The sequence below is a fragment of the Emys orbicularis genome, chromosome 21, assembly GCF_028017835.1.
Source record: "Emys orbicularis isolate rEmyOrb1 chromosome 21, rEmyOrb1.hap1, whole genome shotgun sequence".
Taxonomy (NCBI): Eukaryota; Metazoa; Chordata; order Testudines; family Emydidae; genus Emys; species Emys orbicularis.
The window spans coordinates 2,428,332-2,455,804 of NC_088703.1; the positions used below are offsets into that span (position 1 = coordinate 2,428,332).

At 68.8% G+C, this 27,473-nt stretch overlaps 2 protein-coding genes across 3 annotated transcripts in view; one reads left to right on the forward strand and one right to left on the reverse strand.

Annotated features, from left to right (window-relative positions):
• The window catches only part of RYR1 (ryanodine receptor 1), a 108,982-nt gene extending 92,030 nt beyond the window's left edge, over positions 1-16,952 (forward strand). For both annotated transcript variants that reach the window (XM_065420771.1, XM_065420772.1), the window contains 18 exons: positions 890-994; positions 7,208-7,289; positions 7,729-9,041; positions 9,640-9,716; positions 10,032-10,209; positions 10,307-10,393; positions 10,838-11,077; positions 11,481-11,611; positions 11,999-12,041; positions 12,671-12,801; positions 13,249-13,309; positions 13,628-13,774; positions 14,620-14,754; positions 14,946-15,102; positions 15,627-15,691; positions 15,985-16,085; positions 16,417-16,468; positions 16,857-16,952. In XM_065420771.1, the coding sequence (XP_065276843.1) occupies positions 890-994; positions 7,208-7,289; positions 7,729-9,041; positions 9,640-9,716; positions 10,032-10,209; positions 10,307-10,393; positions 10,838-11,077; positions 11,481-11,611; positions 11,999-12,041; positions 12,671-12,801; positions 13,249-13,309; positions 13,628-13,774; positions 14,620-14,754; positions 14,946-15,102; positions 15,627-15,691; positions 15,985-16,085; positions 16,417-16,468; positions 16,857-16,952 (3,201 nt within the window). The remainder of the gene's footprint in view (positions 1-889; positions 995-7,207; positions 7,290-7,728; positions 9,042-9,639; positions 9,717-10,031; positions 10,210-10,306; positions 10,394-10,837; positions 11,078-11,480; positions 11,612-11,998; positions 12,042-12,670; positions 12,802-13,248; positions 13,310-13,627; positions 13,775-14,619; positions 14,755-14,945; positions 15,103-15,626; positions 15,692-15,984; positions 16,086-16,416; positions 16,469-16,856) is intronic.
• A 274-nt stretch (positions 16,953-17,226) lies between these two features.
• The window catches only part of MAP4K1 (mitogen-activated protein kinase kinase kinase kinase 1), a 31,559-nt gene continuing 21,312 nt past the window's right edge, over positions 17,227-27,473 (reverse strand). Inside the window, 18 exon segments of the mRNA XM_065421087.1 lie at positions 17,227-17,819; positions 18,341-18,408; positions 18,443-18,540; positions 18,542-18,667; positions 19,142-19,197; positions 19,734-19,804; positions 20,188-20,277; positions 20,471-20,496; positions 21,845-21,948; positions 22,298-22,356; positions 22,601-22,706; positions 23,661-23,721; positions 24,271-24,347; positions 24,801-24,885; positions 25,486-25,562; positions 26,026-26,215; positions 26,872-26,920; positions 27,366-27,389. Coding sequence (XP_065277159.1) covers positions 17,227-17,819; positions 18,341-18,408; positions 18,443-18,540; positions 18,542-18,667; positions 19,142-19,197; positions 19,734-19,804; positions 20,188-20,277; positions 20,471-20,496; positions 21,845-21,948; positions 22,298-22,356; positions 22,601-22,706; positions 23,661-23,721; positions 24,271-24,347; positions 24,801-24,885; positions 25,486-25,562; positions 26,026-26,215; positions 26,872-26,920; positions 27,366-27,389 — 1,960 coding nt within the window.

The following is a 27,473-nucleotide window of genomic DNA, read 5'->3' on the forward strand; positions in this document are numbered from 1 at the left end:
AGCCAGGTACGGCCCGGGCACTGCCCCCTGGTACTGCCCCCGGCACTGCCCCCGGTACAGCCAGGTACGGCCCGGGCACTGCCCCCTGGTACTGCCCCCGGCACTGCCCCCGGTACAGCCAGGTACGGCCCGGGCACTGCCCCCTGGTACTGCCCCCGGCACTGCCCCCGGTACAGCCAGGTACGGCCCGGGCTCTGCCCCCTGGTACTGCCCCCGGCACTGCCCCCGGTACAGCCAGGTACGGCCCGGGCACTGCCCCCTGGTACTGCCCCCGGCACTGCCCCGGTACAGCCAGGTACGGCCCGGGTACTGCCCCCTGGTACTGCCCCCGGCACTGCACCAGGTACAGCCAGGTACGGCCTGAGCACTGTCCCCTGGCGCTGCCCCCAGTACATCCAGGTACAGCCCGGGCACTGCCCCATGGTACTGCCCCCTGGTACTGCCCCCGGCGCTGCCCGGTACAGCCAGGTACGGCTGCATTTGCACCCTGCCCGCTCCCATTCTGTGCACCAGCAAGGAAGGAAATAGATGCGGCTGTGACCCTGGGAGTGGAGATGATCCCTATATAACCAGCCCCGCGCCCCACCCCAGAGGTGGCTACATCTCCGCACTGGGTGAGGGGTTCCTGTATAACCAGCCCCGCGCCCCACCCCAGAGGTGGCTACATCTCCGCACTGGGTGAGGGGTTCCTGTATAACCAGCCCCGCGCCCCACCCCAGAGGTGGCTGCATCTCCGCACTGGGTGAGGGGTTCCTGTATAACCAGCCCCGCACCCCACCCCAGAGGTGGCTGCATCTCCGGGCCGGGCGAGGGTCCCCGTGGGCGGTTAGTGCAGGTTTGGGTTCTGCGGCTGGGCGTTGCTGCTGCTGACTCCGTCTCTCTCCCGCAGGGCCCGTGCACGGGGAACCAGCAGAGCCTGGCGCACAGCAGGCTCTGGGACGCCGTGGTCGGCTTCCTCCACGTCTTTGCCCACATGATGATGAAACTGGCTCAGGTAACCACAGCTGCCAGCGCGGGGGGGGGGGGGTGTCGCAGCCTGGGTGGGGGCGTCTGTCTCCCCCCCAAGGGGTCGCCCGGCTCTTCAGGGCTCGCCGGGCTCGGGAGCTAGGGGCAAGCGTTCAGTGGTCAGCCGCAGACACGCCATCGCCAGTCTCCGAGGACGTCGGTAGCCACCCTGACCCGTTGGGTAACCAGCTGCTCCAGGTCAATTTCCACCGCCTGGGGCAGCTCCCGCGAGCGTTCGTGTCTAGTGGGCATGTCCGCTGGGGCTGGGCCGCCCACATGGGTCCCAATCCGGGGCTGGGGCCCCCCCGCCTGTTCTCATCCAAGGCTTCCCTCCCCCTATCGCTGGTTCTGAGCTGGGGCCCCCCCGCTTGTTCCCATCCGGCTGGGGGGGGGGCAGGAATGGAGACCAGAGAGAAGGATTTGGAGTTCACCTGAAGTGCCCCCCAATCTTAACCCCTCCCCCCCACAGTAGGTCTCGTGTTGCCGTGCTGGGGGGAGTTCGGGGGAGTGTCTTTGACCCCTTTAATGGCCGCACTAACCCAGATCGCTCTGTGACCTGCCTGTCCTCCCCTCCCCCGATCCGTGGCCTCCCCCTCCCCCGATCCGTGGCAGCAGCTTTGGGTGTTCTCTGACCGACCCGTTTTTGTATTTCCCTGTCTCACCTTCCTTTATGAGCCGCGCCCCGCGACGCCCGGCAGAGCAGGGTCCACAGGGCTGGCACCCCCACTCCACCTCCGGGCCGGGCGGCAGGGCAGAGGTAGGGCCCCACCCATGCAGCCCTGGTGGGGAGCCGCCAGGGCAGAATCAGGCCGTGGGGCCGGGGGCCTGGCCCCCCAGATGCCCACTCTGCAGATGGCAAAGGGAGGGCCCAGGCCCAGCGCTGCTGCGGGCAAAGTGTGACAACGAATGAGGGGAAGCGGGGGAAGGATCCAGGGATGGGGGGGGGGTGAGCAAGCAGGACTCTTGTCCACCCGTCTGTCCGTCCACCCGTCTGTCCGTCCACCCAGCCCTTCATCCATCCATCCATCCTCTTATACCCCCATCCATCCACCCAGCCCTTATTCACCTGTCATGGAGTCACTGGGTCAGTGCTCTGGAACTACTCCGTATGAAGTCAGTCAGGACTCTGGGCAGCCTCCTTTCTCTGAGCATACCGTCTCCAGGGCAAGACGCTTACACAGCTTCGACCTTCTTGGGTCTGACCTCGGAGCATTCAGCATCCCCTTCCAAATCCGTGCACTTTCCGCAGCGAGTCCGCCCATGCGGGACTCCTGGGGAAGCCAGAGGGCCCTGTACCCCAGCTCCGCCGTCAGACGTGACTCTCAGCCAGCCGGTAAAACAGGTTTATTAGTTGACAGGACCACAGCGTAGGGCAGAACTTGCTATCACAGAAACCAGTGACTTTCAGGCAAGTCCATCTTGGGGGGAGAGGAGCCGAGAGCCAGGTCTCTGCCCTCCCCCTGAGCCCCAGGCCAGCCAGACTGACTCCTTCCAGCTGCCTGGCCCCTGCCCGGCCCGTTGCTGCTCCTCCGTCCTTTGTCTTGCTTCCCGGGCCAAGAGTCACCTGGTTGTATCCCCCTCCTGGGTCTCAGGTTCCGAAGGGGCGGCCACAGCATCCCTGCAGGCAGCTGCAGCAACCCCCACAAAGATCACACACCCCTGTTCCCACCACCTAGACAGTGGTGCAATACATGGGGAAACTGAGGCACCCACAGCATTCATGCAAAACAGTCAGACTCACATAGACTCACATACAACACAACAAGGGACAATCCTCACTTGGTCACACCACCCACCCAGCCTTCCCTTCACCCTTCATCCATCTACCCGCCCAGCTCTCCATCCATCCTTCCATCCGGCTTGTCCTCACGTTCATGAGACCAGACTCTCTACCCCTCATGGAAAATAGAGTCACATATAATGCTGAGTGATGCATTCCAGTGGTTAGAGCAGGGGGGGCCGGGAGCCAGGACTCCTGGGTTCTCTCCCCAGCTCTGGGAGGGGAGTGGGGTCTAGTGGTTAGAGCAGGGGGGGGCTGGGAGCCAGGACTCCTGGGTTCTCTCCCTGGCTCTGGGAGGGGAGTGGGGTCTAGTGGTTAGAGCAGGGGGGGCTGGGAGCCAGGACTCCTGGGCTCTCTCCCCAGCTCTGGGAGGGGAGTGGGGGCTAGTGGTTAGAGCAGGAGGCCGGGAGCCAGGACGCCTGGGTTCTACCCCAGCTCTGGGAGGGGAGTGGGGGCTAGTGGTTAGAGCAGGAGGCCGGGAGCCAGGACTCCTGCTTGTAGACGTGTCCTTAGCTCAGTCCTTTCCCTGCTGCCCTGTAGACTCCGTTAGGTCTGGAAACCCCAGCTCCTGTTGCTGCCCCTGCTGGCAGGCCCAGCTCGGGGGTTGTGGAGCGGCCCCCTGCCAGCCCAGGCAATAAAGGAAGGGGCCGGACATACAAAAATGCTCTTAAAAATGTTGCTGAATAACATTTTTATTCTGATGTGTGACAGATGAGCCAGCCGGCCGGACTCCGAAATGGCGTAAGAACCTGTGTGTGGCACGCGCCATCTCCCGCCCGTGCTCGCCCCGCTCCGCCGCCCACCCTGTCTGCTCCCCGCCTCTCCTCTGGCTCCCGCTCTGTGCCCAGTCTGGTCCTCCGGCCTTTTCCCTGGCCCCGTCCGTCCTTGTTTTCCCTTCCTTCCTCCCTTCCTCCCACTCCCACCCAGGCCAGACCAAACTAACCGCCCCAGCGCCGTGCCACAGGCAGCCCCCCAGCCCCCCAGGCCCGAGCCCCCGTAGCTAGGGCCCTAGGAAATCCAGTGGATTAGTGGGGATTTGGGGATTGATTATTTTCTGATTTCGTTTTTTTCCATTTTTGTAAAAAATTAATTCCGTCTTTATGGGTTTTTTAATCAGAATAGCTGGATCCATTGACAACAGTTAAGTAGCCTTACCCTAAAGGTGTAAAAATGGTCAGACTTGGAGGGCAATGGGAAAGCCAGATTTCACAAAAACGAAATCCTACAATTGAAACGCGCCCCCCTGCCGCTCCGCAGCGCACGGGAACAGGGACCCGTTCCAGGCCACGGGCTACAGGAGCACTCGGGAATACAGCCACAAGGATGTCGCTGAATAGTAACTCTGTGTGTGTGGGGGTGTGTGTGTTGGGGGTGTGTGAGAGAGCAGGGGACACCCCGACATCCGCCTCTTCCCCCCCCCCCCCGGCTCTGCGCAGCACAACAAATCCGGGGGCCCCGATCCGGAGCAGTTAAGCGTGACTGCAAGTAGCTCTGTCCTGGGGGTCCCAGCACCAGGGGAACTGGGCTCTGCGATTCCATGGGGCTTTCTCGGGCCCCACCCGAGTCCCAGGTGGCCCCTCCCCCACCCAGTGCGGGCAGAGGGGTCTGAACCCCGTGGGTTATCCCACCCCGAGTCCCTGATCTAGGGCGGGTGGCTGAATGGGGGGGAGGGTGTCCCCTGGTCACAGCCCTGCAGCTGGGGGGGCGGGGCGTAGCTTCCCTGGTGGGGCAAGGGCGAGGCCACGGGGGGGTGTACTGTAATCCCTCTAGGAGAGCAAGGGGGGCAGATAGAGCCCTTCGCAGAGTTGGGGGAGACAGGGCCCTGCACCATTCGCCGCGACTCTCAGCCAGCCAGTAAAGCAGAAGGGTTATTTAGACGACAGGAACACGGTCCAAGACAGGTCGTGCAGGTACAGACAACAGGACCCCCCCCAGTCAGGTCCAGCTTGGGGGGCCAGGGAGGCCAGAGCCCCGTCTGGGCTCCCCTCCATTTTCCCAGCCATCTCCAAACTGAAAACTCTCCAGCCCCTCCTCTCCCCCACCCCGGGCCAGGAGGTCACCTGAGCTCTTTGTTCTTCAACACCTTTAGCTATCACCTTTGCAGGGGAGGGGCCCAGGCCATCAGTTGCCAGGAGACGGGGCGTCGGCCATTCTCTGTGCAGACACCATCACACTTGCCCCCCAGGGCTTCGCAACAATCACCCCCCCCCCCGACACTTGAGAAATGCATAGGGGAAACTGAGGCACCCACATAGCACCCCGGGGAAACCTCAAGAACACTTCCACCTCGTCACGGGGGGGGGTGTGCCCGGGTGCCTCCCAGAAAAGTGCAGGGGGTTGGTCTGGCCTGGATCCCCCCATCTGACATTTCTCCCGCCCCCCATGTAACAATCTCCCCCCCGTCCTCCATCTCCCCCCCCACACACCCCGGTATCTCAGGGGAGCTGGGCGAGCAGGCTGACGCCGTGCTTGGCTGGTGCTTCTGTTTGCTCTGAGCGCTGGGGGAGGTTCCGGGTCCTGGTCTCTAGCGGGTGCTGATGGGGGACGACGGCGGCTGCTGGGCTGGTTCTGCCCCCCCCCACCCCCCCCCCCGAGTGCACCAGGAAAAGGGCCTCGACTCCAGGAGCGTGTGGCTGGTGGGGGGATGGGAACGCCACCCCCTCTGAGCAGCCGTACGCGCATCACCAGGCCTGTGCGTGCCATCGTGGAACGTGATTAGACATGGCCACGCATGGCGCAGGCCCACGAGCTCTCATGCACATGCACACCTGCACCTACGCACAAGATCTTGTGCGCACGCCTCAGATCACATGCACATGAGCGCGTGTGCAAGATCTAGTTCACACGCAAGGACGCGCCGCACGAGATCACATGCCCATGCGATCACACCCCTGAGAGCTTGCACGCATACATGAGCTCTCGCACGCCCACACGTGCACACGCACGAGGGGGACACGCATGCAATCACATGCACGAGGGCTTGTGCACATGTTCCACCCTGGGGCCGAAGTGGGGGCGATTTCCCCTGCCTGGAACTGTGCTGTAGTTTTTGTTTGTGGGGGGGGGGGGGGTGTCGATCTCTGCGCCCTGTCTCGGCTCTCCACCCTAGAACAAGCTGTGGGGAGGCTGGGGACACATTTGGGGGTGTTTTTCTGCACCCAAACTCTCTCTTTGTTGCGCTGCCCGTGAGGACCATTTCCGGAGCAGGCAGTACCCCGAGGTAAGAGGGGGAGGGGTGCGGCTCCCCCTCCCCCGCGTGGTCCCCGTGCAGCCCCAGCCCGTGGCTCTCCCTGCACCGGGGCTCACCCCGCAGGGGAGGACTCAGGGGGAGGCTAGCGGGGAGCTGATGGGGCATCTCTGTCTGCAGTGCCAGGCCCTGGGGAAGCGGCGACCCTGCCCGGGGATAGGGTAGAAGGGGGTCCCCCCCCAATGTGCGGTGTTGTCCAGACCAAGCATCGGGCCACAGCCCCAGCTGGCACGGGGCAAGGCAGCTTCAGCTGGGGCCGGCCCGGCCCGCCCAGGCGCGTCGTAGCAGCCGGGGGTTCGGCGCTCGGGCCTGGGGAGCGTGAGGCTGGGCAGCCCTGCCAGGCACGCACAGGGGGTCGTGGGCACAGACCCCGGGCGAGGCTCACGGTGCCCGGGCTGGGGTCTGAGTTCGGGGTATATCCCTGGTCTCCCCTCGGCCCATAGCACAGGGGGGCTGGGAACCCAGATCCTGCTGAGTCCGGGAGCACAGCTTGCAGCTTCCAGCCAGAGACGCTGATGGGAAAGCGCCGGGTGAGGGCAGGGGTGTGCTATGTGCAGGGAGGCCGTGCGAGGGCAGGGGAGTGCGTATATGTGGGGGGGCTTGTGAGGGCAGGAGCGTGCATATGTGCAGGGGGGTTGTGCGAGGACAGGAGTGTGTGTATGTGTGGGGGAACTGTGCGAGGGCAGGGGCGTGCTATGTGCAGGGGAACCATGCGAGGGCAGGAGCATGCGTATGTGCGGGGGAGCTGGGCGATGGCAGAAGTGTACGTATGTGCGGGGGAGCCGTGCGAGGGCAGGGACGTGCGTATGTGCGGGGAAGCCGTGCAAGAGAAGGGGCATGTGTATGTGGGGGGGGCGTGCGAGGGCAGGGGCATGCCTATGTGCAGAGGGAGGGCATGCGAGGGCAGGGGCATGCCTATGTGCGGGGGAGCCATGCAAGGGCAGGAGTGTGCGTATGTGCGGGGGAGCCGTGCGAGGGCAGGAGCGTGCGTATGTGCAGAGGGGAGCCGTGCAAGGGCAGGAGCGTGCGTATGTGCAGAGGGGGGTGTGCAGGGGCAGGGACGTGCGTATGTGCGGGGGAGCCGTGCGAGGGCAGGAGCGTGCGTATGTGCAGGGGAGCCGTGCTGGCACGGTGGGAATCTTGCCCATCTCACGTCGCTCCCCGTGTCTCCTCAGGACTCCAGCCAGATCGGGCTGCTGAAGGAGCTGCTGGACCTGCAGAAGGACATGGTGGTGATGCTGCTGTCCCTGCTGGAGGGTGAGGGGCACTGGGCGGGGGCTCAAGACCCACACACCCCCCGCGTGAGCTGCTTCCCCCACCCCGGCCGGGCAGGTGGCAGCTCCTCTCGCTGGCCCCTCCGGGTGGGGAATTCCAGCCTGGCACATGTGGGTGCGGTTCAGGGCACCACAACCCCTGTCACTTGTCCTGGTCCCTCCTCTCTCTCCATCCTTCCCCCCCGCGCCTTTCCCCCCATCTGTCCGTCCATCCCCATGCCTGTCGGTCCGTCCGTCCGTCCGTCCGTCTGCCTGCAAACCCCTTTGTCTGGCCGTCCCCATGCGCACCCCTCTGTTTGGCCATCGGCACGCATGCCCTTCTGGCTGGCTGGCCGTCCGTCCCTCCCGCCTCCCACCTGCCTGTCCGTCCGTCCGTCCGTCCATCCATCTGTCTTACCCTCTCTCCTCCTGCCCCGGCCCAGGGAACGTGGTGAATGGCACCATTGCGCGGCAGATGGTGGACATGCTGGTGGAGTCGTCCAGCAACGTGGAGATGATCCTCAAGTTCTTCGACATGTTCCTGAAGCTGAAGGACATTGTGGCGTCGGACGCCTTCCTGGACTACATCACCGACCCGCGGGGGCTTATCTCCAAGAAGGACTTCCAGAAGGCCATGGACAGCCAGAAGCAATACACGCCCTCCGAGATCCAGTTCCTGCTCTCCTGCTCCGAGGCGGACGAGAACGAGATGATCAACTACGAGGAGTTCGCCAACCGCTTCCAAGAGCCGGCCAAGGACATCGGCTTCAACGTGGCCGTGCTGCTCACCAACCTCTCGGAGCACGTGCCCCACGACAGCCGGCTCAAGACCTTCCTGGAGCTGGCCGAGAGCATCCTCAACTACTTCCGGCCCTACCTGGGCCGCATTGAGATCATGGGGGCCAGCAAGCGCATCGAACGCATCTACTTCGAGATCAGCGAGACCAACAAGGCCCAGTGGGAGATGCCCCAGGTCAAGGAGTCCAAGCGGCAGTTCATCTTCGACGTGGTCAACGAGGGCGGCGAGTCGGAGAAGATGGAGCTCTTTGTCAACTTCTGCGAGGACACCATCTTCGAGATGCAGATCGCGTCGCAGATCTCGGAGGAGGAAGCGGGGAAGGAAGAGGAGGAGGAGGAAGAGGGCGAAGGCGGGGAGGGGACCGAGGCGGAGAAGGCGGCCGGGGCTCCTCCGGAGGCGACCTCAGCTTTCGGGGAGTTCCTGGCTGGGGTGCTGGACTTCTTCCACATGTTCACCTACCGCAACGTGCGCCGCCAGCTCCGCCGGCTGAAGAAGATGACGGTCAAGGAGCTGGCGGTGGGCGTGAGCTCCTGCGTCTACGCCGTCTTCCTGGGCACGGTGCTCTTCTTCTCCGGCGTCCTCAAGGGCCTCTTGCTTCTCCTCTGGAACGTGCTCTTCGGTGGCGGGCTGGTGGAAGGCGCCAAGAAGCTCACGGTGACTGAGCTGCTGGCCAGCATGCCCGACCCCACGCAGGACGAGGTCCACGGGGACCTGGGGCCGGCCGAGGACGGGCAGGAGGCGGCCGAGGGCGGGGAGGCAGCCCAGTTCGTGGAGGCCGGCAAGGAGGAGGCCCCTGACGAGGCGGGGGACGTCTTCAGTCTGGAGATGAAGAAGGACGCCGGGCATTACCGAACGACTGCCCCCGATGCCCCCGGGGGGCTGGGGGATATGGGGGACACCACGGCGGTGGAACCGCCCACCCCCGAGGGGACTCCCATCCTCAAGAGGAAGCTGGGGGTACGTTGGGGGTTGGGGTGGGGCTGGCCTTTTGACAGCAGTCAGGACTCCTGGGTTCTCTCCCCGGCTCCGGGGGCAGCGGGGGTGTCTAGTGGTTAGAACAGGGGGGCTGGGAGCCAGGACTCCTGGGTTCTATCCCCAGCTCTGGGAGGGGGTGGGGTCCAGTGGTTAGAGCAGGGGGGGCTGGGAGCCAGGACTCCTGGGTTCGATCCCCAGCTCTGGGAGGGGGGTGGGGTCGAGTTGAGTGGTTAGAGCGGCCAGGAGCTGGGAGCCAGGACTCCTGGGTTCGATCCCCGGCTCTGGGAGGGGGGTGGGGTCGAGTCGAGTGGTTAGAGCGGCCAGGAGCTGGGAACCAGGACTCCTGGGTTCGATCCCTGGCTCTGGGGGCAGGGGGGGTGTCTAGTGGTTAGAGCAGGGGGGCTGGGAGCCAGGACTCCTGGGTTCGATCCGGTTGTGTGGCATTACAGACAGGTTCCCAGCCTAGCTAGGCCAGCGCTCAGGCCTGGTATCAGGTCTCCTGTCTCAGCCCGGGGGCTGCTTCCCACGTACCAGGGGCCCCCTCTCCCCCTGACGCAGGGTCTCTTGTGTCGCTCCTCAGCTGGAAGGGGAGGAGGAGGAGGCCCAGCCGGAGCCGGAGAAGATCGAAGAGCCGCCTGCAGAGGCTGAGAAGGCCGAGTGAGTGGGGCTGGGGGGAGCTGCAGGGACTGGGTCCCCTGGGTGGGGGTGATGGGGCTTGGGGGGGGCAGGACCCCTTGGGGGGGTGATGGGCCCTGCGGGGGGCGGTTCTCCTCAGAGCTCTTGGGGGGGGGAAGCTTAGGCCATTAGGGAAAGGCGGGGAAGCCTGCCCCACCCGTGGAGGGGGCTGCTATGCACCCTGGGGGGCAGTTTTGGGCAAGCGAAGGGGCTTGGCATAGGGGGAGGGGTTGAATACGTGAGGGTGGGGGGGTGCATACCCTGCCTTGCCCACCCACCCCTGCCCCCCCCCCGCAGCATGGAGAACGGGGAGAAGGCGGGGCCGGAGGAGCCGGAGGCCCCCCAGGAGCCGGCGGCCGAGGCCCCGAGGAAGCACCGGAGGAAGTCGGCCACCCCGCGGGAGCGCAAGGAGGAGCCGGCCGACGGCAGCTTGGAGTTCTGGGCCGAGCTGGAGATCCAAAGGGTCAAGTTCCTGGTACTGTGGGGAGGGGGGAGTCGGGCCGTGGGGCAGGGAGGGGGAGGGCCCCCCCCCCCCCCAGGCACCTGGGCACTGACCCGCTCTGTCCTTCCAGAACTACCTGTCCCGGAACTTCTACAACCTGCGCTTCCTGGCTCTCTTCCTGGCCTTCGCCATCAACTTCATCCTCCTCTTCTACAAGGTCCGGCGCCTGGGCCCTGCCCGGCTCGGGGAGGAGTGGGGGGGCTCAGAACCAGGACTCCTGGGTTCTACCCCCGGCTCTGGGAGGGGAGCGGGGTCTAGTGGATAGAGTGGGGGGGCTCAGAGCCAGGACTCCTGGGTTCTCGCCTGGCTCTGGGAGGGGAGCGGGGTCTAGTGGATAGAGTGGGGGGGCTCAGAGCCAGGACTCCTGGGTTCTACCCCCGGCTTGGGGAGGGGAGCGGGGTCTAGTGGATAGAGTGGGGGGGCTCAGAGCCAGGACTCCTGGGTTCTCGCCTGGCTCTGGGAGGGGAGTGGGGTCTAGTGGTTAGAGCGGGGGGGCTGGGAGCCAGGACGCCTGGGTTCACACTTGGGTCTGGGGGGGTTCGTGGTGTGGGGTTGGAGGGGGTGTAGCTCCCCTCAGCCCCGCCCCGTCCCTGCCGCGCAGGTGTCGGACTCCCCGCCAGGCGAGGAGGAGCTGGAGGACTCCGGCTTGCTGGAGGAGCTGGCGGGGGGCTCGGGCTTCGGGGCCAGCGGCGACGGGGCCGGGGAGGACGAGGAGGAGGACAGCGTGGTCTATTTCTTCCTGGAGGAGAGCACGGGCTACATGCAGCCCACGCTGCAGTTCCTGTCCATCACCCACACGCTGGTGGCCTTCCTCTGCATCATTGGCTACAACTGCCTCAAGGTGAGCCCCGGGGCCCCGCCCACCCACCACGGTGCCACGCCCACCGGCCCCAGCGCCATGCCCAGCTGCCTGCCATCGGGCCACACCCACCGGCCATGGGGCCACACCCACCTGGCACAGGGACCCGCCCACGTGGCATGGGGCCACGCCCACCACAGGCTATGGGCATATCCCTTGGCCACGCCCCCCTATTATAGAGCCATGTCCCCTTCCCCCCCAGACCGAGGGGCTGTTGGGCTGGGAGGCTGAGGGGCCAGCGTGTCCTCTCCTCAGCCAGGACCCCCACACACCCCATCTCCCCTTCAGCCAGAAGCCCCGCCCTCAGCTGGGAGCCCCCCACGATTCCCTGACCCCCGTTGGGCCGGGACCCCCCCACGACACCCTGACCCCCCTCTCCCGGCAGGTCCCGCTGGTGATTTTCAAGCGGGAGAAGGAGCTGGCTCGCAAGCTGGAATTTGACGGGCTCTACATCACCGACCAGCCTGAGGACGACGACATCAAGGGCCAGTGGGACCGGCTGGTGCTGAACACCCCGTGCGTGGGGGGCTGGGCCGTGGGGGGGGCTGGGCCTGCGGGAGGGGGTCTCTGGGTCTGGGATCTGGATCTCCTGGCGCTGGAGAAGCCCCTTCCCTGCGTCAGTGCCTGGCCCCCCTGAGCCCCCCATCCGTCCCAGCTGCACTCTGCCGCTCTGGGGGGGAGGGGGGAGACGCTTGCCGGTGTCCATCCCCCCCCACCAGCGTCTCCCAACTGGGCCCTTTGCGGTGGCTTAAGACTGGGGGGGGCCTTCCCCCCATCAGCCCCTCTTGCCTACCCCTGCACCCCACCCACCCCCAGGCCTGCAGGGGGAGCAGAACCCAGCCCCGAGGAGCACTGCCCCCTCCCAGGGCCCCCCTGACGCTGGCTCTCACCCCCCCCCACCAGGTCCTTCCCGAGCAACTACTGGGATAAATTTGTCAAGAGAAAGGTGAGTCTCTCACTGACCCGGGCCTTTCACCCAGGGGGCGCCAGCTCCCATCCGGCCCAGGGGGCACCAGTCCCATACGGCCCAGGGCGGGGCACGGGGTCTTCCCCCCAGGGGGCGCTGGTCCCATACGGCCCAGGGCGGGGCACGGGGTCTTCCCCCCAGGGGGCGCTGGTCCCATACGGCCCAGGGCGGGGCACGGGGCCTTCCCCCCAGGGGGCGCTGGTCCCATACGGCCCAGGGAGCGCCGGTCCCATACGGCCCAGGGCGGGGCACGGGGTCTTTCCCCCAGGGGGCGCCGGCTCCCATACTGCCCCAGGGTGGAACATGGGGCATTTCCCCCAGGGGGCACCGGTCCCATACGGCCCAGGGGGCGCCGGTCCCATACGGCCCCAGGGTGGGGCATGGGGCCTTTCCCCCAAGGGTGCTGATCCCGTAAGACCCAGGGAGGGGCACGGGGCCTCTCCCCCAGGGGGCGCTGGTCCCACATGGCCCCTGCGTGAGGAAGGGGGACACGGGGCTGTTCCCCGAGGGGGTGCCATGGCAGGGGCCTGGCTGGCTGGGGGGGGGATCCAGGCCTTTCTCCCTTTGCATTGGCCCTGGGGGTTCCCTCTGCCCCCCGCCCGCCACAGGTGCTGGAGAAATACGGCGACATTTACGGGCGGGAGCGGATCGCGGAGCTGCTGGGCATGGACCTGGCCAGCCTGGAGATCAGCGCCCAGAGCGAGAGGAAACCGCAGCCCGACAAGTCCCTGCTGACGTGGTGAGGGGGCTGGGGGGGGGGCGGGAGAAGCTGGGGGGCTGCGGGGGTGGGAAGCTCGGGTGGGAGGCACTGGGGGGTCTAGGGGGTGGGAGGCTCAGGGGGCAGTGAGGGGGATCCGGGGGACTGGGAGGTGGGACGCTCAGGGGGCGGTGAAGGGGCTCGTGAGGCCTGGGGGGGCGGGAGGGATCCGGGGGCCGGGAGGATCAGGGGGCGGAGGGGATCTGGGGGGCAGGCGGCTCAAGGCGGGGCTCAGGGGGTGGGGGTATCTGGGTGTGCGGGAGGCTCAGGGGGTGGCAGTATCTGGGTGTGCGGGAGGCTCAGGGGGTGGGGGGGATCCAGGGGGCGGGAGATTCAGGGAGTGGGGCTGATCTGGGGGGCAGGCGGCTCGAGGGGGGGCTCAGGGGGCGGGGGGGGGCTGTGGCCCAGCTCACCCTGCCGCTCCCACAGGATCACGTCCATCGACATCAAGTATCAGCTCTGGAAGTTCGGCGTCATCTTCACCAACAACGTGAGTGCAGGGCCCGGGGTGGGGGGTCGTGGAACTGGGGGGAGGGGTCATGGGGCCCAGGAGGGGAGTCGTGGGGCCCAGCGAGGGGGGATCATGGGCCCCGGGGAGGAAGAGGGGGTGGGAGCCGGGGGGCAGAGTGTGCCTGTCCTGCGCAGCGGGGGTGGAGGAGGCCGGGACCAGATGCCCGGGTGAGGGGCACAGCGGTGCCGGGGGAAGGGCTGGCCCGTTCCTGCCCTGAGCTGGGGGGAGACCCGGGGTGTCATTCAGCCCCCCCGGGTGGAGGTGCCCCAGTCCCAGCCCCTGTCCCCTCCCCCACAGTCCTTCCTCTACCTGGTCTGGTACATGGTCATGTCCCTGCTCGGCCACTACAACAACTTCTTCTTCGCCGCCCACCTGCTGGACATCGCCATGGGCGTCAAGACACTGCGCACCATCCTCTCCTCCGTCACCCACAACGGCAAGCAGGTGGGGCGGGGCCGGGCCAGGCCGGGGGCGGGTCATGCTGCGGGGAGCGGGGCGGGGTCTACGTTGGAGGAGTGGGGGGACCCTTGGTGCCCGCCCCCAGCTGGCGATGAGGGTGGGGGAGGCAGGGGCCCGGCTGGGTGCTCTCTGGCAGTGGTACCAGCCCTCAATGCCCCCCATCTGGCGATGACCATGGGAGGCTGCGCTGGGGGGCAGGACAGGGGCTGCGTTGGAGGGGTGGGAGGACCCTTGGTGCCCATCCCCAGCTGGTGATGAGCGTGGGGGGCCGTGCTGGCAGGCAGGGGCCCAGCTGGATGCTCTCTGGCGGTGGTACCACTGTCCGTGCTGCCCCCAGCTGGTGATGGCGGGGGGGCAGCCGGGGGGCAGGCCGGGCTCTCTCCGGCAGCAATACCAGCCCCCCGTGCCCCCCCAGCTGGCGATGATGGTGGGGGTGGGGTGGGGGGGCAGGCCGGGCTCTCTCCGGTGGCAGTACCAGCCCCCCCGTGCTCCCCCAGCTGGCGATGAGGGTGGGGGAGGCAGGGGCCCGGCTGGGTGCTCTCTGGCAGTGGTACCAGCCCTCAATGCCCCCCATCTGGCGATGACCATGGGAGGCTGCGCTGGGGGGCAGGACAGGGGCTGCGTTGGAGGGGTGGGGGGACCCTTGGTGCCCATCCCCAGCTGGTGATGAGCGTGGGGGGCCGTGCTGGCAGGCAGGGGCCCAGCTGGATGCTCTCTGGCGGTGGTACCACTGTCCGTGCCCCCCCAGCTGGCGATGATGGTGGGGGTGGGGTGGGGGGGCAGGCCGGGCTCTCTCCGGTGGCAGTACCAGCCCCCCCGTGCCCCCCCAGCTGGCGATGACGGTGGGGCTGCTGGCCGTGGTCGTCTACCTCTACACCGTGGTGGCCTTTAACTTCTTCCGCAAGTTCTACAACAAGAGCGAGGACGAGGACGAGCCGGACATGAAATGTGACGACATGATGACAGTGAGTGGGGGGGGGGTTACTGCGGGGGGGACGGGACACCTTGGCTGTGGAGGGGGCCTGGGGCACAAGGGGATCCCTGGGCCCCGATGGGTGTGTGTGGGGGGGTTGCTGTGATGGTTCCAGGGGTGGCGTCCGGGTCCCCCCGTCTCTGACCCATCGGGCACCCCTCACCCCACCGTGTCTCCCCCCAGTGCTACCTGTTCCACATGTACGTGGGGGTGCGGGCGGGCGGGGGCATCGGGGACGAGATCGAGGACCCGGCCGGAGACGAGTACGAGCTTTACCGCGTGGTGTTCGACATCACCTTCTTCTTCTTCGTCATCGTCATCCTGCTGGCCATCATCCAGGGTGAGCGGGGGGCTGGGGGTGCTGAGCTGGGGGCTGCATGAGGGTGAGTGGGGCGGGTGCGCTGGGCTGGGCGGTGAGTGGGGTGGGGTTGCATGGGGGGTGAGCGGGGTGGGGGTGCCGGGCTGGGGGGTGAGCAGGGAGGGGGTGCTGGGGTGGGGGCTGCATGGGGGGTGAATGGGGTGGGGATGCTGGGCTGGGGGGTAAACAGGGAGGGGGCGCCGCGCTGGGGGTTGCATGGGGGATGAGTGGGCTGGGGGGTGAACAGGGAGGGGGCGCCGGGCTGGGGGATGAGCGGGGGGTTGCCGGGCTGGGGGGTGAATGGGGGTGAACGGGGTGGGGGCGCCGGGCTGGGGGGTGAACGGGACGGGACGCTGTGCCTGGGGCACCCTGTCAGCAGTCGGCGCTGAGGTGGGGGGCCCAGCCCCGCTCCTGTGTGGGAGAGGAGTGGGGGCTGAGTAGGCTGGCCCCTGGGCGCTGCCCCCGGGTGACTCGGGGGGGGCCCTCGCCCCCCTCTCTCTGCCCAGGCCTGATCATCGACGCCTTCGGGGAGCTGCGCGACCAGCAGGAGCAGGTGAAGGAGGACATGGAGGTGAGTGACCCCCCCAGGTGTGACACCCCCCACCCCCACCCCTACCCCCACCCCACCCATGCTGGGTCTGTGGGAGTGGCCGGCTCAGCCCCCGGGCGGGTTCCCGGCCACACCCATGTCTGGGGGGCAGGTCTGGGCCCTGGAATGGGGGTGGGGGGTAACCCGGCTCTGTGCTACACAGGGGGAGGGTGGCCCCGGGCTGGGCAGCCAATCCCCACTCTGCCCCTTAGAGGGGGGAGGGGGAGCCAGGACGCCTGGGTTCTCATCCCTGCGCCCCCTCCCCCCCTCCCCAGACCAAGTGCTTCATCTGCGGCATCGGCAGCGACTATTTCGACACGACGCCGCACGGCTTCGAGAGCCACACGCTGGAAGAGCACAACCTGGCCAACTACATGTGAGTCGGGGGCGGGGCTAGGGGCAGGGGGCGGGGCCTGGAGGGGCAGGGGTGGAATCAGTGGCGGGGCCAAGTTCATGGGGGCGGGGCCAAGCCTGGGGATGGAGCTTAGGGCGGGGCCAGGATCATGGGGTGGGGCCAGCTGCATGTGAGTGATAGGGGGTGGGGCCAATGTGTGGGGGGTGGGGCTACCTCCGTGTGAATGCGGGGCCCTGCCCTGGCCCTGGCCCTGCAGCTCCCAAGTCATTGCCATGTGACGCTCATGGGGTTAAACTGGGGGGAGGCTGTGCCCTGACCCCCCCGGCTCTGACCCACCTCCTCGCTCGCCCAGGTTCTTCCTGATGTACCTCATCAACAAGGACGAGACGGAGCACACGGGCCAGGTGAGGCCCCCCTCTCCCCCCCCGCGCACCAGGCAGCTGGGGGTACCGGGCCCAGGGTCGGCCCCACGGGGGAGGGGGATACGGGGCTGGAGGATCCCATGGGTCGGCCCCACGGGGGAGGGGGATACGGGGCTGGAGGATCCCATGGGTCGGCCCCACGGCGGAGGGGGATACGGGCTGGAGGATCCCATGGGTCGGCCCCACGGGGGATACGGGGCTGGAGGATCCCATGGGTCGGCCCCATGGGGGAGGAGGATACGGGCTGGAGGATCCCATGGGTCTGACCCCTAGGCTCTGAGAGGGGCCATCTGCCCCAGGTAAGGATGGGGGTCCGGACGAGGGTGCTGCCCCCCCAGCCCCCTAACCTCGCCCCCCCACCCCCCCGCAGGAGTCCTACGTCTGGAAGATGTACCAGGAGCGCTGCTGGGATTTCTTCCCCGCCGGCGACTGCTTCCGCAAGCAATACGAAGACCAGTTGGGCTAGAGCCGGCTGCGACCCCCCCTCCAGCACGGACCCCCCAGTGCCCCCTTGGGGGGGGCGCCAGGGCTAGGGGCCGGCTGGTCCTTGGGGGGGCACCGCTGCTGCTAATCTCCCCCTGCGACCCCTCCCCCTGGCAGGGCCAGACACTGACACTAACCGGCGGGGTGGGGGGGCAGAGTGGGGGTCAGAGGCCAGGTGGGGGTTGGGCTGTCACTGACCCCCCCCCGTCTCCGCCTGTGGGGGTTCCTCGGGGGGGGGGCTGATCCCAAGTGCCTTTTTATAGCTCCCCCCAGTGCTGGGGGGGGGACTCGCTGTCGCCCCATGAGGGGCCCGTGCACGGAGGCTGCTGGACGCCCCCAAACACGGGGGGCGGGGAGACGGGCCAGGGCCTGCAGGGGGCAGCGCCGTGCCCAACCCCCGGTTCCTGGTCAATAAACGAGAGGTGATTGATGGTTGCACCCGCCTGCGCCGCCTCCTTCCTGCAGCTGCGGGGGGCGGCGTGGCCCCCCCTGCACGGCCACCGCGCCCGGACGCCTGGGTTCTGTCGCTGGAGGGGGATGGGCGCCCGGACGCCTGGGTTCCGTCGCTGGAGGGGGATGGGAGTCCGGACGCCTGGGTTCCGTCGCTGGAGGGGGATGGGCGCCCGGACGCCTGGGTTCCGTCGCTGGAGGGGGATGGGAGTCCGGACGCCTGGGTTCCGTCGCTGGAGGGGGATGGGAGTCCGGACGCCTGGGTTCTGTTGATCCCCCGGAGCAGGATCGGAGCTGGACGCCTGGGTTCTGTTGCTGGAGCGGGATGGGAGTCCGGACGCCTGGGTTCTGTTGTTGATCCCCCGGAGCAGGATCGGAGCTGGACGCCTGGGTTCTGTTGCTGGAGCGGGATGGGAGTCCGGACGCCTGGGTTCTGTTGTTGATCCCCCGGAGCAGGATCGGAGCTGGACGCCTGGGTTCTGTTGCTGGAGCGTCCTGGACGCCTGGGTTCTGGCTCGGGAGGGGGATGGGCGCCCGGACGCCTGGGTTCTGGCTCTGCTGTTATTTTACAAACCTCCGCCGCTGCGCCCGCCCCCCCCCCGCCTGCCTAGTCCCCTACCTGGGTCCACCCCTGAGTGAGGCAGCCCAGCAGACTTGGGGCACAGGTGGGGGGGGTCTGGGCATTCGCGGCAGAAGAGCTGGGGAGGGGCTATGGCCAGCCCCCCCCCCCCGACACACATGGCGCAGGGCTGGGGGGGTGCAGTAGTGGGGCCCACCCAGCAGCGTGGGGCGGGGTGAACATAGGTTGGGGGTGTCTCCTGCGCTGAGGGGGCCCTGATTTCACTGCAGCAGGGGAGGGGTGGGGGAGAAAACAGCCAAGTCGGGATTTTCCTACTTTTTTGGGGCTGAATAATTACAAACACAGTATGGAAAGGGGGTGAAACGGTGACACGCTCAGCCCCCCCCAGTCCGTGCAGCGTGGGGGCACGCTCAGCCCCCCCAGTCCGTGCAGTGTGGGGACACACTCAGCCCCCCCCCAGTCCGTGCAGCGTGGGGGCGCCGGGGGCCGATTCTCCGTCCTGGCCCACATGGCTGGGTGGGTCCTTTTCCCCGGGGCAGGGGGCACTCTCTGGGGAAGAGCAGCTTCTCGGAGGGTGAGTCCGACCCCCCCACGGGTGGTGCTGTCACTCCTGGACGTAGAGGTTGCTGTGGGTGTCGTCCATGGGGCGCGTTTCCAAGACGACGGTGCTGGAGTGGGGGAAGAGTGGGGTCAGGCAGCAGATGGCACCTCACAGCCCCTGATACCCCCCACAGCCCCCTGTTCTCATGCACCAGGGCCCCAGAGGGTCGTGGCCATTGGATTTGTTCCCCCCAAAACCTGGCTAGTTGGGGGACCCCTGCCAATGGGTGCCAGGGGGCTGACCCCTACCTGTGAGTGCCCGGGGGGAGGGGAGAGATCCTGCCTGGGGGGGGCTGACCCCTACCTGTGGGTGCCTGGGGTGTGTGTGACCCCTACCTGTGGGTGCCTGAGAGGAAAGGGGGGGCTGACCCCTACTTGGTGCCCGGGGGGAAAGGGGGGGCTGACCCCTACTTGTGGGTGCCTGGGGGGAAAGGGGGGGTTGGCCCCTACCTGTGGGTGCCTGGGGGAAAGGGGGGCTGACCTCTACCTGTGGGTGCCCGGGGGGAGGGGAGAGATCCTGCCTGGGGGGGGTTGACCCCTACCTGTGGGTGCCCAGCAGGCGGAAGGTGCAGTGTTGGTCCCGCAGCTCCTTGATCAGCTACAAGAGACGGCAGGGCATGGGCTGGGCACTGCAGGGAGGGGCCGTCGCAATGACCCCCCCCCGACCCCACAGACCCCCCCCCTTCTCCCACCCGCTGCCACGGCCCCAGGAGCTGGATCATCCCCCACCCCCCACCCCGCCCAACCTCCCTGGCCCTGTCCGGCCAGGCGACCCCCCACTGGGGGGGGGGCCTGGCATGAGGAGTGTTCCCGGGGGAGGGGGGAGAGAGGCCTCAGCACGGAGTGGGGGGCTGGGTTGGGGGGGAGCCGAATCCATGGGTCAGGCAGGGCTGGGGGGGGCTCGGAGGGGCTGGGTTGGGGGGGGAGCCGAGTCCATGGGTCAGGCAGGGCTGGGGGGGGGCTCGGAGGGGCTGGGTTGGGGGGGGAGCCGAGTCCATGGGTCAGGCAGGGCTGGGGGGGACTCGGAGGGGCTGGGTTGGGGGGAGCCGAGTCCATGGGCCTGGGGGGGCTGGGTTGGGGGGGAGCCGAGTCCATGGGGGGGCAGGGGGTGACACGGGGGGCAGGGTGTCATACCTGAGCGGATGCGAAGTCCCACACCTGCACGCCGTGGCGCCAGAAAGCCTGCATGCAGTTCTGCCCCAGCGCTGCGGGAGAGGGGAGCCGGGTCAGCCCGCATGCCCGCCCCGGTGCCCAGAACCCCCCCCCCCGCCCACGCACCCCGCAGCCCACCCCCAATGCAGCGTCCAGAGGGCAGAGCATGGAGCCGCGGCCGAGATGCAGCCACCTCTGGGGTGTGGGGCTGGTTACCCAGGGCCCCCGCACCCGACACTGTAATGCAGCCACCTCTGGGGTGTGGGACTGGTTAGATGGGGCCCCTCTCACTGAGACGCAGCCCTTGGGGGGGGCAGCACTGTCCGACAGCCCCCCAGAGCCGCTGCCCAGCCGGCGGGGACAGGAAGTGGGGGACGTGCTCCCTGGGGAGCGGGGGGGGAGGGGAGCAGCCCCTCCTGCGCCCGCCCCCACCCACCTATGGTCTCCACGGCGACGTCGAAGGTGATGTCGGGGGCCAGCAGCTTCCGCACCAGGGTGCCCTGCAGGGTGACGATCTTCACGCTCCCTGGGGGGGCAGAGCGGGGGGGGGGTCAGGGTCTGGAGCTGGTGCCCCTCCCTCCCCAGCCAGACCCCCCCAGCTCCCCCCATATGCGACCGATGACCCCCCGCCCCCAATGTGCACGGCTTCCCCCCCCAGCCGGACCCCCCCACTCACTGTCCAGCAGCACCAGCACCGTATCGCCGTCCATCTGGCTCACCTGGACCGGGCCGGGGCAGGACACGTCTGCGGAGAGACCGGGCCGGGCTGAGCCAAGCCGGGGGCTGGCCCGAGGGGAGGGGGCCGCACACGTGGCAGCCCCCCGTGTCCCCCACACCTGGCACACGGCACCTGCAGCCCCCACACAACCCCCCCACCCGACACAACCCCACCCCACACAGTCCCTGCCCCCCATCAGCCCCCCACACAGGCCCCCCCCAGGCTGACACACAGCCCCCCCACCCGACACAGCCCCCACCCCCCCATCAGCCACCCCCCACAGCCCAGCCACCCCCACCTGACACAGCCCCCCCCACACAGCCCAGCCCCCCCCCAGGCTGACACACAGTCCCCCCACCCGACACAGCCCCCACCCCCCCATCAGCCACCCCCCACAGCCCAGCCCCCCCCACCTGACACAGCCCCCCCACACACAGCCCAGCCCCCCCCCAGGCTGACACACAGCCCCCCCACCCGACACAGCCCCCACCCCCCATCAGCTCCCCCCAGCCCAGCCCCCACCCAGGCTGGCACACAGCCCCCCACCACACACAGCCCGATCCCCCCCAGCCCAGCCCCCACGGTGCCCCCTTACCGGCGCCGGTGTGGGTGAACCAGGAGGTGAGGGAGTTGAGGTTGATGGTGTGGAAATGGACGGGCTGGGCGGGCGTGGGGCCCGGGCTCACCCCGATGCACACGGCCGGGTACTCGTCGCCGGGCGCCACCAGCATCTCGAAGACGGGCAGGGGGGTGGGCAGCGGGAAGTCGAAGTGCTGGGGGGGGACGGGTGCCCGGGTGAGAGGGGGCAGGGCTGGGGGTAGGCGGGGCAGAGCGTGGCCCCCCTGGGGACCTGAAAGCTGGAGGGGCCAAGGGGGGGGGGGGGGCTGGGAGCACGGGGGGAGGCGAGGGCCCGAGCAGTGACAGTCCCTGGCCTCCACCCCCCCTTATCCATCACCCCCAACCCCCCACCTCACCCCCACCCCCCTATCCACCACCCCCCTAGTCCCTCACCTCACCCCTATCCCCTTACCCATCACCCCCAGCCCCTCGCCTCACCTCCCCACCCACTTACCCGCCACCCCCAGCCCCCACCACCCCCACCTCACCCCGCCACCCCCAGCCCCCACCGCCCCTCACCTCACCCCCCCACCCACTTACCCGCCACCCCCCCAGCCCCTCACCTCACCCCCCACCCACTTACCCGCTACACCCCAGTCGCCACCTCACCCCCCACCTACCACCCCTCACTTCACCCACCCACCCCAGCCCCACCTCCCAGCCCCCACCTCACCCCCCCACCCCCGAGGCCCCCCCACCTCACACACACACTTATTCGCCCCCCCAACCCCCCACCTCACCCCCCGGGGGTCCCTACCTTCACCAGCATGAACTTCTGCATGGGTTCGTACCACTGGAGCAGGACCACGCTGGCCTCCAGCGCCCCGCACAGGTAGTGACAGCCGCTTCGCGCGTGCCGGGCTGTGGGGAGCAGGGGCGGCGTCAGGGGGGGCGGGAGGCCTGTGCTGTGGGGAGAGGGGATCTGGGGGTGCAGGGGGGTTGGTGGCTGCGGGTTGCGGGGGTCCTGGAGGTACAGGGAGGTCTGGGGGCCCCATGCTGTGGGGAGCGAGTGTCCGGGGAGGAGCAGGTGTCCAGGGGGGCATGGGGGCACAGGGGAGTGCAGGGGGTCCAGGCAGTTTGGGGGGCACAGGCGGGTCTGGGGGGGTTGCGGGGCACAGGGGGGTCAGGGGCAGTGCAGGGAGGCCTGGGGGCCACAGGGGGGTCTGGGCAATTTGGGGGGCACAGAAGGGTCCGGGGGGGGGTTACTCACCCACACAGCAGGCCCGGCAGCCCTTGGTGTCGGGGATCTTCGTGGAGGTGGCGTTTTTCCTGTGGAGCAGAGCGCAGCCGGCTGAGGGGCGGGGAGCCTGAGGGGCCCCCGGGGGGCACCAGCCGCTGGGCACCGGGGGCACCGGGGATCTCGCCCGCTCTAGGACGAGGCGGGGCTGGGAGCTGGCCATGCAGGGATGTGGGTCCTGGGGTCTGCCCATAGCCCCCCCCCGATCCTAGCCCAGCCCCCCACGGAAGGGAGGGGTTTGTCCCCCGCCAGCCCTGCCCCGGGGCGCGGCAGTACCTGGGCAGCAGCCGGTGGGGGGCGATGTGGACGCCGGGGCGCTGCTCCCTCTTGCTCTGCTCGTACAGGCTGGTCAGGCTGTGGGAGTATAGCTGGGGGGTCTTCCCTGTGGGGGGGGGGGTCAGCCGGGGCTCAGCCCTCTGGGAGAGACTGGGACCCCCTCAGCTGTGCCGGTGCCCCTCACTCCCGACCCGCAGCCCCTGCTAGCCCAGCCCTGAGCTCCCCCCACCCCACTTTGCCGGTGCCCCTCACTCCCGACCCGCAGCCGCCTGCTAGCCCAGCCCTGAGCTCCCCCCACCCCACTTTGCCAGTGCCCCTCACTCCCGACCCGCAGCCCCCCAGTACCCCAGCCCTGAGCTCCCCCCACCCCACTCTGCCGGTGCCCCTCACTCCCGACCCGCAGCCCCTGCTAGCCCAGCCCTGAGCTCCCCCCCACCCCACTCTGCCAGTGCCCCTCACTCCCAACCCGCAGCCCCTGCTAGCCCAGCCCTGAGCTCCCCCCCACCCCACTCTGCCGGTGCCCCTCACTCCCGACCCGCAGCCCCCTGCCCCCCCCAGCTCTGCCGGTGCCCCTCACTCCCGACCCGCAGCCCCCCAGTACCCCAGCCCTGAGCTCTCCCCCGCCCCACTCTGCCGGTGCCCCTCACTCCCGACCCGCAGCCCCCTGCCCCCCCAGCTCTGCCGGTGCCCCTCACTCCCGACCCGCAGCCCCCTGTCCCCCCAGCTCTGCCGGTGCCCCTTACTCCCGACCCGCAGCCGCCTGCTAGCCCAGCCCTGAGCTCCCCCCCCCACCCCACTCTGCTGGTGCCCCTCACTCCCGACCCGCAGCCCCCTGCCCCCCCAGCTCTGCCGGTGCCCCTCACTCCCGACCCGCAGCCCCCCAGTACCCCAGCCCTGAGCTCCCCCCACCCCACTCTGCCGGTGCCCCTCACTCCCGACCGGAGCCCCTGCTAGCCCAGCCCCGGGTCCCCTCTCTTGCCGTCTCCCCCCCCGCCGTGTCCGAGCCGCCCCAGCACAGTGCGGACGGCCCCACTGGCCGGGCTCGGCCGCCCTGGCTCACCCGAGATGGACATGAGCACGTTGCCGATGGAGTAGACCCACGAGGTCCGGCTGTGGTAGAGCTGCCAGAGAGGAGACGGGGTCAGCGGGTCTGGCCGGCCACCGCCAGGGGGCGCCAGTGAGTGCCTGCCCCCCCCCCTCGCCCCATGGGCCGCACAGCCCTCTGCCCCTCCCCCCTTCCTACCCCATGGGCCAATACTGCCCCTTGCCCCACCCTGCCCCATAGACTGTACTGCCCCCTGCCCCTCCCCCTTCCTGCCCCATGGGCCAGTACTGCCCCTTCCCCCTCCCCCACCCCACTCCACGGGCCATACTGCCCCTTGCCCCTCCCCCTTCCTGCCCCATGGGCCAATACTGCCCCCTCCCCCTCCTCACCCCACGGGCCATACTGCCCCCTGCCCCTCCCCACCCCATGGGCCATACTGCCCCCTGCCCCTACCCCTTCTCCGCCCCATAGACCGTACTGCCCCCTGCCCCTCCCCCTCCATGCCCCATGGGCCAAACAGCCTCTGCCCCTCCTCCCCTCCCCTCCCCTAGGTTGTACTGCCCCCTCTACCCGCCCCTTCCCAGGTGAGTGGGTACCGGACCCCCTCCCCCCCCCCGGCTCTCACCAGCTCCAGCGTGGCCTCCGGCTCGCTGCGGTTCAGGGTGAAGATCCCCTCCTCGGCCCCCAGGATCAGGTGTGGGTCTGGAAGGGAGGGGGAGGGAGTTGGGGCAGCGGGAGGGGGGGGGGGAGATTTGAACCTTGCACTGCCCGGACCTCGGTGAGGGGCAGGGCGCTGGAGTCCGGTCACAAGTCCAGGCCTGTCCAGTCACGGGGTGGGGGGGGACCATGCAGAGGGGCCCCCCTGCCATGGGTGCTGGGCCCCCCATGCTCTCCCCCTATCTTGGGGCCTCCTGCACCCTGCCCACCCCCCACCTTGGTCCCTCCCACTGCCTGCCCCCCCAGAGCCCCCGCCTCCCCCCCGGAACCCCCATCCCCCGCCTCCTCCCCGGCAACCCCATCCCCCCCCGGTACCCCCATCCCCCGCCTCCTCCCCGGCACCCCCATCCCCCCATGCCACCCCGGGGTCCTCATCCCCCGCCTCTCCTCCAGCACCTCCATCCTCCCTGGTGCCCCCATACCCCCCATGCCCCCTACCTTGGGTGCTGGGGTGCGTCCAGGTGGCCGTGGCCGCGATGCGCAGGGGGCAGCCGTTAAAGACCTTCTTGAAGAGGGATCCGTCCTGGGGGGACGAGCAGCGACGGGGGCTGAGTGGCTCCAGGCCCTGGCCCCCATCCCCCACAACCGCCCCCCAACAACCTCCCCCCCCCCCCCCGCCACCTCTCACTCCCAGGCTGCTGGGGCCGGTGCATGGTCAGGAGACGGAGCCAAGCTGGAGCCAGGGGGTACAGAGAGCCCAAGACGTGGACATGGGGCAGCAGGGCCAGTCCCACACCCGGGCGCCCACAGCCCACGGGACAGCAGGGCCGGTCCCACACCCGAGCGCCCACAGCCCACGGGACAGCAGGGCCGGTCCCACACCCGGGCGCCCACAGCCCACGGGACAGCAGGGCCGGTCCCACACCCGGGCGCCCACAGCCCACGGGACAGCAGGGCCGGTCCCACACCCGGGCGCCCACAGCCCACGGGACAGCAGGGCCGGTCCCACACCCGGGCGCCCACAGCCCACGGGACAGCAGGGCCGGTCCCACACCCGGGCGCCCACAGCCCACGGGACAGCAGGGCCGGTCCCACACCCGAGCGCCCACAGCCCATGGGACAGCAGGGCCGGTCCCACACCCGGGCGCTGTCTATAGCCGAGGGCTGTGCTGGGGGGTCTCACCTGTCTCTGTTTCTTCTCTGTCTTGGGGGGCAGGACGGGGGGCTCCTCGCTCCGGGGTCCGGGCCACAGGGTGGGATCTGGGGATGGGGCGAGGATCAAAGGGTGCCTATGTCGCTCTGGCCTGGCTCCCCGAGCCCCCAGACCCAAACACCCGCCCCACGGAGAGGTGCCACGAGGGCTGCACTCAGCCTCAGTGACTCCTGCGCCCCACTGGGGGGCTCAGACCCCCACCCTGGCCTGGGAGCCCCTCACTCCCAATCTGCAGCCCCCTCCCCCACATTGCTCCTCACTCCCAACCCGCAGCCCCCTGCTACCCCGTCCCTACTCCCCCAGCTCTGCCGGTGCCCCTCACTCCCGACCCACAGCCCCCTGCTAGCCCAGCCCTCCCTCAGCTCTGCCAGTGCCCCTCACTCCCGACCCACAGCCCCCTGCTAGCCCAGCCCTAGGCTCCCCCCCAGTTCTGCCGGTGCCCCTCACTCCCAACCCGCAGCCCCCGAGCAGAAGCCCTGTTCAGCCCCCCCTTCCCCCCCCCCGACTCACCTGAGCTGGCCGAGAGGTGGGAGCGGCGGGGGTCGGCGTGCTGGGTGGGGTGTGGGGTCCGGCTCCTCACGGGCCCGCTGGAGCACCGCACCAGGGAGACCGGGGTGCCGGGGCGCTGCAGGAGCTGCCCCCCGGGCTGGGGCCGCATCTCCTCGGCGGGCGTCTCGTCGGACCGGCTCCGGAACTTGGGCTGCAGACGGGGGAGGGGGCGTCAGACGGAGACCGCAGGAGAATGGGGGGGCGGGCGTGGGCCTGGGGGGAGCCCCCGTGGGGGGATAGCAGGCTGGCTGGGCGGGTCGGGATTGAACTCGTCCGTAGGATATTGATCTTTTAACCAATACTCTCCGTGTGTTGTTTTTTAATGAAGTTTAGTTTAGTTAAGAAGAATTGGCTGTAGCGTGGATTTGGGTAACCTGGGAGGGGATGTGTCCGGTCCCTTGGGACTGGCAGAACCTTTTCTTTTATATGATGAATAAGATTTTCCCATAAATCATCACATCTGACGTGGGTACCTGGATGGAGGCCTGAGGCTGGGTCACTTTGAGGGAACTGCGTTGTTTGCACTGCCGAGTAACCAGGAAGCTAATAAAGAAGCTACGGGCTGGCTGGGGGGTGGATCTGATGGGGGGGGGCTATGAACTGGCTGCGGGGGGGCTAGGGGCTGGCTGGGCCCATGGGTCTGACGGGGAGGGGGCACCGGACTGGCTGGGGGGTGGGTTTGACACAGGAACTACAGGCTGGCTGGGGGGTGAGTCTAACGGGTGGGACTGGACAAGTTTCCCATTGCTTCAGCCCTGGCATATCCTATGCAGCCTCCCCCCTCAGCGCCCCCCAGTGGGCACTCACCTTGGGGGGCAGTGGGGGCGGCACGTCAGCGTCGGCTGGCAGCGTGGGCCTGGGGGCAGAGCACAGCGGTCAGCACAGGTCCCCCTGTGAACACCCCCATGCCGCAGCCCAGACGATCGACCCGAGGCTGCCCCCCATGCCTGGCACAGGGAGCCCTCAGATCCCCAGCCCCCCGGGGACTCTGGGCCCCACGCCCTGGCCAGGAGCCCACTGTGCTGGGGGGCCAGGCCCCGGCTGCCGGGGTCCTCTGCACCCTCCTAGGAGCCCCCCAATCCCTGAGAACTGAGCATGATCCCCGGGTCCCCCACTACCCACATGCCCCAGCCCCCCATGGCCTGGCCCAGCTCACGTCTCTGGCAGCGGCTTGTGGGGCATCGGGCAGTACCAGCCCGGGGGCACTCGGCCCAGGCCACCTGCCACCCTGTGAGCCGGGACAGGCGACGGAGCCCCCAGCCCCACCCCCAGAGCCTGATGCCGGGTGTGGGGGCACGTACCTGGCCGGGTCACAGCTGCTGGGGCTGCACGACGGGACCGAGGGGGAAAGAGAGAGAACATGAGCCACTGACCTGACCCCACGTGGGATCCTGTGGGGAGGGGGCAAA